This window comes from Terrapene carolina, unplaced genomic scaffold (assembly GCF_002925995.2).
Source record: "Terrapene carolina triunguis isolate 2854851 unplaced genomic scaffold, T_m_triunguis-2.0 Scaffold495, whole genome shotgun sequence".
Taxonomy (NCBI): Eukaryota; Metazoa; Chordata; order Testudines; family Emydidae; genus Terrapene; species Terrapene triunguis.
The window spans coordinates 1,058,200-1,068,996 of NW_020664846.1; the positions used below are offsets into that span (position 1 = coordinate 1,058,200).

Genomic DNA, 10,797 nt, shown 5'->3' on the forward strand with positions numbered 1-10,797 from the left:
GGGCAGACTCGCACTCAGGGCCTCTCCTGCCTCTCCTGGAGATGCCTGGGCCTGAGCCGGGATCAGGGCCTCCGCCATCCTAGGGGCTTTGAGATCTGGGGCAGGTGGCGGGGTGCAGCCAAATCCCGCCCCTTGGCTCCAGGAGGCAGTGGAAACTCTGCAGCCCCCGGGCCATGGATTTGGCCCTTTCTGTGGGCATGAGCTGGGCCTTCGATTGCTTTGCCTTCCCCGCCTGCCCTCCCCGCGCAGCCTCCTGCAGAGCCCCCCAAGGGAGCCGGTGGTAGGGGGTTTCTGGGTGGGCCTGGCACAGCCCTATCTCTAGGGGAGCTCTGGCAGCCTCAGCAGGGCCTCAAACCCCGCCAGGCTCTGGAGCAGCTGAGCAGGCCGCCCCCACAGACTGCAGCGGCCCAAGGCAGACGGGAGAATGGGCAGGGGCAGCGGGAGGGAGAGACGGGGCTCGGCCGAAGCGCTAGCCTGCGGCCTGCACCGGAACGGTGCGCAGCAGCTCTAAGGGGCGCTGGTTACTCTAGCTCCTCAGTTAGTCTTATTAACTCCGCTCCCCGGCAAGCGAAACACGTTCCCTCCGTGTGGGTCCCTCGCAGCCGCTGGGCCCTCCTGGTTCCACGTCGGAGGGGCTGAGTGTCAGGCGGGATCTACGCTGCTAGTGATCTACAGCTACGTGCTTTCCTCTGCCGACCCCTTAGTCCTTGTGCTCCTGGGTGGATTCCTTGATCACCTGTGGGCAGACAGAGGGCGAATGTTACCATCACGGCCAGTCACTGCCCCCTCCACTGGCGGGATTTCCTTGGCTCAGAGCCAGCCGAGGGGCCCCCCACTCTCCTGTCGGGGATTTGCCCCTGTGGGGAGCCCAGGCTGGCCCGTGGGTGGGGTGGTGGGTTAGCACCTTGGGGCTCCCTGAACCCGGGCCCCCACTGCCATGGCACCCTGGGTTCTTTTCCCCGCATGGTCCCTGGACGCTGGCATGCCAGTCCGGATAACGCTAGTGACCCCCCGGCAGGGCTCAGTCCGCCCAGGTTAGCAAAGTGCTTGGCTGGAGACCCTGGGATGCCAGAGGCCCAGAAAGGGTGTTACCGCTCCTGATCCAGTGTGCTCCTATTGACCAGCCCGGCTGCTCCCCGCCCCAGCGCTCCTGCGGGCTGGCACAGCTTGCTGGGACTCGCAGCTCCTCAGTGTGCCAAGGCAGCATGTGGGCCGCTCATACCCTGAGGCTGGGTCACTAACATGCCAGCTTTGTCCCTCCGTGCCCGGTGTCAGGAAGGGTCATGGCCCAGCCTGGGGCCTCCGAGAGCCAACATGCAAAGTCAGGGAGGTCAGTGGGGAAAGCCACATGGTGCCAGCTGGAGCCAGTGAGCACAACCCAGGAGCAGCTGAGGGGACTGCAGCTAAAGAGCCTTCCCGGGAGGGCAGTCACCAAAGCTCCTGGCAGGCGCATGGCAGGGAACCTCCCCCCCTTCGCGGGCCGGCAGAGGGAGAGATGGATGGATGGCTGCGCAAGCTCTGTCTGTGCACCTGCAGGTCGACTGGCCAGGCCAGAGCTCCACATGCCTGGCTCCCAGTCCCCTCCCGGATCCATTCCCAGAGCTGTGTCAAGGGAAGCTCAAAGTGGTGCATTCTTTGCTCTGCGGAGGCACAGCAGTTTTTATGTGTGACCTGATCAAAATGTCTCCTGCAGGGCTTCCCCTGGGGCGATCTAAAACTCTCCTGCCCTCTATCCTACCCCCTCCACCCCCTTACCGCGTTGCCTGGAGCACTGGTGGCGCTACAGCCGTGCCGCCTGGCTGGAGCCGGGCCATGCCACCGCTGCCACCACCACCACGCAGCACAGAGACCGGGTCAGGCCTTTGGGACTGGGAATAGCCTGAATATTGCTGTGATTTTTACTGTAACGTGACCATCTATCACATTGTCCAGCTTGCCTGGCTGGCAAGATAGACTGGAATGCCCAAGGGGACTGTCTGTGAGTCCACGGTCAGACTGTTACAGTGCTTTAGGAGGTCACTCTCATTACTGGGTTGGTGAAATCTAATTATAGAACATACAGTACCACCCGTTTGGGGTCTCTGCACTGCTCTCTGACAGTCTGCCCTGAGGCTGGCACTCATGGTTGTGAGCCGCTCCAGGCAGTGGGCAAGTAAAGGTAGCAGGCAGTGTGGTGTGTTATGAATTGTTGTAATGAGCCATAAAGTGTCCCTGTTCAGTCCATGTTTTTTGGTGTCTAGCAGAGCTATGAATTTAAGTTCCCAGGTTCATTAGTTTGTAACACCACACTGCCTGCTACCCTTAATTACCCACTTCAACCCCTTTATGCATAATAATCTAACCTAGAACTGCCTGCTTCATTTCAAGCCACCGCCTCCAACATGCCTTAATGCTTCTGCTTAACAAGTTCTCCCCATTTGTGTTTAGCTGGGATCTCAAAGTACCTTTCCCAGACCTGAAGAAGAGCTCTGTGTGGCTCGAAAGCTTGTCTCTCTCCCCAACAGAAGTTGGACCAATAAAATATATTCCCTCCCCCACCTTGTCTTTCTCATATCCTGGGACTGACCTGGCTACACCAGCCCTACAAACAGTCTAAGGACATAGGACAGAGGAAGGGTGGGAGAAGGGAAGGATCATTCACCCCAAGTTACAGATGGGGAACAGGCCCAGATTCATTAAAAGCCTTGCCCAGCATCACACAGTCTGGGGCGGAGGTGGGACTTGAGCCAAGATCTCCAGAGTCCCATGCGGTGCTGTAACCACAGTGGAACTGGTTGGAAATCAGAATTTCTATTTAGCTGCAAATTCTGATTTTCAGAGAATAATTAATTCAGAGTCAGAACAAAGAGCCATTTCCTGTGCCGCACAAACTCCAAAACACAGGGCATTTTGGGACCATCAAATCATTGCATTCTGATCATGTTAAAATTGTGGCCCTTTGATAAGGTAAAAACATGTTCTTACTCCGTAGTTCTGATTCATTTTGTTTAGACTTTGATATCACATTAAATATTAAATACAATACAATAGTGACTAGTAAACATAATATACCATTAAAGCAATGTTTTAACATAACACAAAAGTCCAAGTGAAATGCCTTGAAACACGTCAGAATGTAATGGCTTTAGTATTATCAAAATGAAACATTATCGATCTGGTCGAAATGAAACGAGAAAATCGAAACATTCATTTCAACTTTCTTCTGTCAAAAATGGCACCAGAATTGACACCGAGGCCTTGTCTACGCTACAAAGTTTTGTTGGCAAAAGTTCTGCCGCTTTAATTAAAACCACTGTTGCATCTCACACTAGCTCCTTGTGTCAGCAGAGCGCATCCACACTAGCAGCTCTTGCATCGACACAGAGAGCAGTGCACTGTGGTAGCTATCCCACGATGCAACTGGCCGCAGGGTGCTTTGGGAAGGGTTTGCAATGCCTCCTGGGGCAGGTACAGCGTCACATGATGCAGGTTTCTCAATCCCATCGGATTGTCAGCCGCGTTTAAACTGAAGTGTGTGGGGGGAGGGAGAGGAGAGTGGTGGGCCTGGGGTGGGGAGACAGCAGGCTGACCGACCTATCCTGAGACGGGGGGAGGGGGACACCAGGACCGCCCAGAGGATTCAGGGGGCCCGGGGTCTTCGGCGGCGGGGGTCCTTCTGCTCCGGGTCTTCGGGGCACTTCAGCGGCGAGTCCCGGAGCGGAAGGAGCCCCCACCGCCGAATTGCTGCTGAAGACCCGGAGCAGAAGGAGCTCCGGATCTTCAGCAGCGGGTCCTTCACTCAACCTGCCGCCGAAGACCCGCTGAAAACTCTCGTGGGGGCCCCTGCAGGGCCCGGGGCCTGGGGCAAATTGCCCCACTCCCCCCCCCCCCCCGGGCGGCCCTGGGGGACACCCTGAGCAGCTCTGTGAGCTCTCCCTGATGAGGAATGTCAAAGAATGTCAAAGCAGCAGGCAGACCCCTGCCCCCTGCCCAGCCCGCACTCCCCTGCCCCGCTCCCCGTAGCAGCAGCCTGTCTGCCCCGGTGCTCCCAGGGCAGGGCAGAGCAGGAGCATTCCCCAAAGGGAGCAGCGCGCTCAGCTGTCGCATACTTCCTGGGAGCTGTGCAAGGGGAGGGGCGCCTGCCTGCAGGCAGCAGAGCTCAAACCAGTGAGCAGAGCGGTCACGGCGGGCCTTGTGAGACACTGGCGGAACAAACCAAACCGCAGTGTCTACACTGACGCTTTATGCCTCTCGCTGAGGTGGTTTTATTTTGTTGGCAAAACAGCGGAGTTTTGCCGCCAAAAGTCGCTCGGTAGCGTGTACACCTCCCCTGTAGTGTCGACAAGGCCTGATTTCGATGACCCCGCATTGACCAACAGAACCTGTTCCATTGAATGGTCTTGCCTAGCTCTCCCGCACAGCAGGACAGGTCTGTCTCATCTTACGCGGGGGTGCCGTTCCGCGGCTAGCGCGTCAAGCGAAAACCGCGTCGAGCCAAAATTCCATTGAGTTCAATGGCGGGCGAAATCGCCTGTACTACAGGTATAGTATTAAAATGGTTATTTTTCTCTTTTGTTGTTGTTTTTTTTGCTTTTGCCGACCGCGTAAAGTTGAAATCGCGCATGTTAAATGCGCGTAAGATGCGACAGACCTGTACTTCCTTCCCCAGTGCCTGGCCTGCCTTACGCCCCAGCCTCGCTGGGCACCTCACCAAACACACTAGGGGGGTTGCTGACTCGGCAGGCAGTCGACTAGTGGTGAGATCCACCAACAGAACAACCCCCCTGCTTCTCCCCAGGAGAACGCTGCCCCCACTAGGCCATTACAGCTGTACAGCTCAGCAAGCGAGGCACAGGCCCATCACCCCCCAGGACCAGGCCCATTCAAGGCCCATTACTTGGAAGCCCCAGACAACAGGGAACTGCATCATGGCAAGGTCAGGTGGTCTCCAGCAGGCAGGGGTGGGGATGGATGACGGGGCAAGGGCAGGGGAGACCCTCTCCTACCTCTGCATCTCCGCTCTCCACAGTTTTGACCACGATGTTCCTCTTCAAGTGAGCCTCAGACACTGACTTGGTATCCAGGCTGGTCTCTGGGGGGAAGAGCAAACGTGGTCGTTGTCTCCACCCTGAGAAAGCCCAGCCAAGCAGAACAAGGCAGAGCAAAGCACCTAGGAACACACAGGCTGCCAGGTCGGGCTAGCTCTGGGCCTGAGCTGAGATTCCCTGCACATGGCACAGGAGCCATGAAACGTGTCCTGCCGACGGCTAACAGCCCTTCCACACTCACAGGGCTCCGAGCTCTGTGCTCCCCTCCCCTGACTCACACCGGGAGGGGAGTGGCCCACAGCAAGTGGCCCCACAAGCCCACACAGCACAGGTGCTGGAACTAGGGGTGCTGGGGGCTTGACGTGGTTTCCATCATAGGCAGGGTTTAGTTTGGTTCAATGGCTCTCAACACCCCCCACTGTACACATTGTCCCAGCACCTCTGGTACCCTGTGGACTCCCTGGGGCTGTCCCCTGGCATGCGCCTGGCTGGGCTGCCCCTGACGTGATACCGTTTGTTCGGACGGGGCTGTGGAGTTCGTGGGCTGGGTACTGCGATGGCACCGCACCCTAGCCCCCTGTCTGTGGGGGCTGCCCCGTGGTGGGAGAGTCACCATGGGTCTGGCCTGCCTGAATTCCTGCATGGCCCGGGGCGAGGCACAGCTGCTCCAAATCTCCACCTCCTCCTGCCCCAACATGCCCCGAAGCTCTGGGTTCCCTGGGGCTCCCACATTGCAGGGTCCCCCTGCACCGCAGAGCAGGCTGCAGTCAGAGAGAAGTGGCTTCAGGGACACTCTCATGGCTCCTGTACCTGTTACAGGGTCCCCATGTCACCAGGCTGGGTCCCAAAGGAGGCCACGGCGCAGGCTTCCCTTCACCTGTACCTCCTGGAGTCTGGCCTGGCTGGAGACAGGGAGCATCTACATGCTGGATGGTCTGGCCCAGATCAGACCAGTGGGGCCCCCAAGCCCAGGACCCCACCTCCCACTGGCGCCAGTGACAATACTCAGCCTTTATGCCCCCAGGCTCTGGCGGGTGGCATGGTTATCCCTGTGTGGCACAGAGTGGGGAAGGGTCGCCCAAGGTCACGTAGCAGGTTAGTGACAGGAGCAGGGCCAGCTCTCCTGGCTTCCTGTCCATTGAGCCCTGATGCGTCAGAGGAAGATGGGGGAAACCCCACAATGCAGCTGGCCAATTGCACAACTCTGTGCATTGAGGAGAAGTTCCCCACAGTGATCAGCTTAGGCCCTGAAGCATGAGATCGGATGGCCCCCATCTTAGCGCCTCTAGCTGAAAGTGGCCATCACATTACCCAGCCCTTCCTCCAGTCCTGGCCCAGAGTCAGAGCCTGTGCGTGGGGGAGGCAGCGCCATGGCAAAGTGATTCCACACCCGGACGTGAAGGCGCGACGTAGCCACGACCACCCATCCCATCCCTCCTCCCTTGGGGTGCGCAGCATCCTGACCTCGGATCTGCAGGTTGGAGAAGGTCTGCACGGGGATGGTGATCCTGCAGAAACAAGGCAAACGGAGAGGCACAGGTGTGAGATGGGCCACACAAGAGGCACTTCCCAGGCAAGGCTGCCTCTGACTCACTGAGAGAGGGGAGGCCTTTGCGGGGAGACCCACGTGACAGGCCCAGCTCGCCAGACAGCTCGAGAACAGCCAGGTGACAGTAGGTTACCAACCCTCCAGGAGTGTCCAGGAATTAAAGATTAATCTTTAATTAAATATTATGTCATGTGATGAACCCTCCAGGAATCCATCCAACCAAAATCGGCAGCCCTAGGTGACCAGAGGCCCATTCCCACCACGTACCCAACCCAGCCATATACCCTCAGCGTCTGGCTGTCTAGACGCTTCTGCTTGCACTGATGGTCTTGAGGTCAATGGGGTTGCAGGGGGACAATTGAAAGTCATTCGCTTCCAAGAGCATATGGGAGAGATGGGCCCACGCTGCCAGGCTGGGATCCGGGCTAGCTTTCCTCCAAAGGTTAGGAGAGTTTGGATCCAGGGTTTGGTTCAGGCCCTTCTCTAAGTGACAGAGCATGAGACCCCGGCCACTCAATCCAGCAGTGGCCTGGAGCTAAGAGAAGGGGTGCTGGGTTGGCAGCCCTGGGCACTGGTGTCCTCTGGGTATCCACGGAACAGGTTCCTCAGAGTCCCCCTGAAAGAATGAATTCGCCTTCCTCATCCTGCCATTGTCCTCACCCTGGAGGGACCCCTTGGATGGGGGAGGTGAGGCCTGGGAATAGCCTCTAACGCACCTGGAGATGGTTATTAGCACAGCAAGAGAGGCAGTGGCCCCCCAGGGGCGCATCCCTCCATCCATCTGCAGGAGGCTCACCTGCTTTCCTCTCCCTCCAGGAGCTTGCGGTAGGTGGCAATCTCAATGTCCAAGGCCAGCTTGACGTTGAGCAGGTCCTGGTATTCCTGGAGGTGCCGAGCCATCTCCTCCTTGAGGTTCTGGATGTCCTCCTCCAGCCGGATGACTGTGTCCTGGCAACTGGCTGTCTCAATGGCATAGCGGTCCTCCAACTCCCGCAGCTGCCTCTCCAGGGATTCATTCTGAGAGGGGCGGGGATGAAGGGCTGTTACTAATCTGGATTCTCCCAGCCTTCAGCTGTTCGCCCCCAGGGATCATGTCATAGTTGGTGACATGGTGCCAGCAGACCAGGATCATGTGATCCTAACAGGGATCATCAAGCTCCAGGGCTGCTACGGAGAGGCCAGTGTGGGCCGCCCCACTGGAGCACGTAGTCCAGTCCCCCACCTCCTGCCTGCACCAGACCAGACACTCATTTGCTTCAGCTGCTACTCTTCCTCCTTGCCCGATGGGAGCAGACCCCATCCCCAGCCCAGTGTCCTGCCTCTGCCCGACGGGAGCAGACCCCATCCCCAGCCCAGTGTCCTGCCTCTGCCCTACGGGAGCAGACCCCATCCCCAGCCCAGTGTCCTGCCTCTGCCCGACGGGAGCAGACCCCATCCCCAGCCCAGTGTCCTGCCTCTGCTCTACGGGAGCAGACCCCATCCCCAGCCCAGTGTCCTGCCTCTGCCCGACGGGAGCAGACTCTTGGCCCATCTTGTTTGGCCACCTTCCTCTTCGCACATTACAGGCGCACAAGGGAGCCCAGCATTGTTTGATGTCTGTCAAGTCCTTATTTCCAAGCTTGGCATGTTTGATTCTGAGCCGAGGTTTATTTGAGGAGGTTAATTGGAGACGAAGGGAATTTGGAGCCCAAAACAGGGCTCAGTGACGGGGGTGATGTTCATTGGGAGGCCTGTGCTAACGGAGGGCACCCAAGGGCCCAGGCACTATCTCACTGCTGCCTGCCCCTGCCCCCAGCACCCACACCTACCATTCCCCGCAGGGACTCCAGGTCGCAGGTGAGTGCCTGGAGCTGGCGCCGGTACTCATTGGCTTCTTGCTTGGCCAGGCGCAGGGCTTCAATGTTCCGAGCTGCCGCGTCCGTCAGGTCTGCAAACTGAGGAAGAGGAGTTAGTGCGCCTGGCTCGGAGAGCTCGGGACGTCCTCCCCGGGGAGAGCGCTCAGCGGGGGCTTGGTGCCCACGGGAACAGGAAACTGGGAGAGAACAGGGTACGATGACGATGGTGATACCAGCTGATTGAACAAAGTATTCCAGTGGCTGGGAGCAGGGGCTTGGTAGCCGGGACACCTGGGTTCATGAAGCCAGGGGACTCGCTGCAGGGGAATGTCTCATGAACCAGCCCTTCCAACCTGTCTGGTAACTCCCCTGGGTGGCATATGGCACATGGGGCATCACGCAGGGGACAGCCACAATCAGTGCCAGTCAGACCAGCAGTGGCTGGGGTAAGAGACAGGCACGGCATGTGCAACCCACGGTGTGCGTCACTGTCTCAGGCCCCGTTACCTTGGACTTGTACCACTCCTCGGTCTCGTGCATGTTGTTGGAGGCCATGGACTCGTACTGAATGCGGATCTCCCGCAGCGCCGCCGTCAGGTCCGGTTTTGACATGTCCATCTCAATGTGGACCTGCTGCTGCACCAGCTGCTCCTGCAGCTCTCTCAGCTCCTGCCAAGATACAAGTGAGGCGGGTCGGCGGCTGTGCCATGCCGGTGCCGCTGGGAGACAGGCAGCGGAGCCTCACGCTGGGCGCGGGACTGAACCTGCCACGGTGGCCAGTGCGGATCGCGGCATGGAGGGGACAGTTACCGGCACCGCACTAGATCCCGGTCTGACCGTGTGGGAAATCAGGCCAGCCACATCCCTTCTGCAGTGCCCACTGCTGGTCACTCTGCGGTATGACATGCCATTGCTGTGGCTGCTGCAGAAGACCTCCACCCATCCGTCCTTCTCTGGGTCTCTGCACAAGCTGGCGGAAGTTCCCCGTCCGTGCCTGGGTTTACGGGAAGGAACTCCCATAACTCACACACCCAAAGGCTGACAGAAAGGGGTGGAGCTGACAGGACAGCAGAAGAAGGTGCAGGCCCTTCTCATGTGACTGTGGGGTGTATATGACACCGGCTAAGATCCCCTGACACCCCCTCGCAGATGCAGAATTTACGTATCACCCTTTGAGTTTGGGCCAAAGATTTCTCCCTCCTTCTCCCTCCTGGCTGGCAGGAATAACAGGCCAGGCGATGGGAACCCAGCACGCAGGTGCACCATGGAACCCCAGGGAGGGCCTGGGGGAGAGGAGAAACCCCTCAAAGGAGAATGACGAGCCAGTCCCACGGTAAGGTCCCTGCCTCTCTGGATAGCTGGGCCCAGGCTGCAGTGCATGGCAAGGCAAGGACAGACCATCCCCACCCAGGCACCCTAGGGGCTCGGAGGGTGGGTCACACACGATACCTCCTCATGGACTTTCCTCAGGAAGTTGATCTCCTCCTGCAGGGACTCGAGTTTCCGCTCCAGGTCCAGGCGCACTAATGCAGCATTGTCAACATCCTGCCATGTGGGCGAGAGCAGGGAAGGCGAAGTCACAGCTCCTGCCAGGAGCACATGCAGTTCCGAGCGCGCTGGTCTGGGGACCCGGCCTGACTCCAGGGCCAGCCATGCTTTTGTGCACAATGGGTTAGGGGCTGAGCAACTGGTGTGGGCTCCGGTACCTGGGCCAACCAAGGGCTCAGCCTGCTTCCTGGGGCCTGGTCACCAGCTTAGTCGTGGAGAAGAGTTAGCTCTTACTCCACCTGTTTGCGTCTTCCCTGCTATAAAACGTCTGGTAACATCACCCCTTGCACCCAGGTTCACTGGCCTGAGACTCTCAGTCATCCCCCCCTCCCAACTCCCAGTTACAGCCACCTTCTCTGGAGGTCCATCAACAGAGAGCTGGTGCTTTGCCCCTGCAGCGCTCCCACTGGAACAATACCCCGGCTGCCTACACTGCGCAGCCCGAGGCAAGGCTAGAACCCAGGGCCGTCAGGCCCAAAGGGGCCTGAGAGGGGTAGGGGTAGGACTGTCCCTCACACCCAGGCAGGCTGCAGACACAGCCATACGCATGGAGCAGGATGCAGAGTCTTTCTAGCAGGCAGCAGGGTGACACAGGGCCTAAACTTCAACCCCCGCCTCCAAACGGCAGCACATCACACCACACTGTGAATGTGTGTGTGTCTGTGTGTCCCTGAGGGATCAAGAGTGAGGGGGATCAGGGTGAGTGTGATACCTTGTGTCCGTGGGAGGGGGATCGGGGTGAGCGTGAGACGGTGTGTCCGTGTGAGGGGGATCGGGGTGAGCATGAGATGGTGTGTCCATGTGAGGGGGATCGGGGTGAGCGTGAGACGTGGTGTCC

At 58.7% G+C, this 10,797-nt stretch overlaps 1 protein-coding gene across 1 annotated transcript in view; it reads right to left on the reverse strand.

The window, feature by feature from the left end:
• Positions 1-618: 618 nt before the first annotated feature.
• Positions 619-10,797, reverse strand: part of GFAP (glial fibrillary acidic protein) — a 31,198-nt gene continuing 21,019 nt past the window's right edge. The window contains exons 3-9 of the mRNA XM_026658659.1: positions 9,861-9,956; positions 8,919-9,080; positions 8,385-8,510; positions 7,373-7,593; positions 6,492-6,535; positions 4,986-5,071; positions 619-736 (exon numbers count right to left, since the gene is read on the reverse strand). Of these exons, the coding sequence (XP_026514444.1) occupies positions 701-736; positions 4,986-5,071; positions 6,492-6,535; positions 7,373-7,593; positions 8,385-8,510; positions 8,919-9,080; positions 9,861-9,956 (771 nt within the window). The 3' untranslated portion in view covers positions 619-700. The remainder of the gene's footprint in view (positions 737-4,985; positions 5,072-6,491; positions 6,536-7,372; positions 7,594-8,384; positions 8,511-8,918; positions 9,081-9,860; positions 9,957-10,797) is intronic.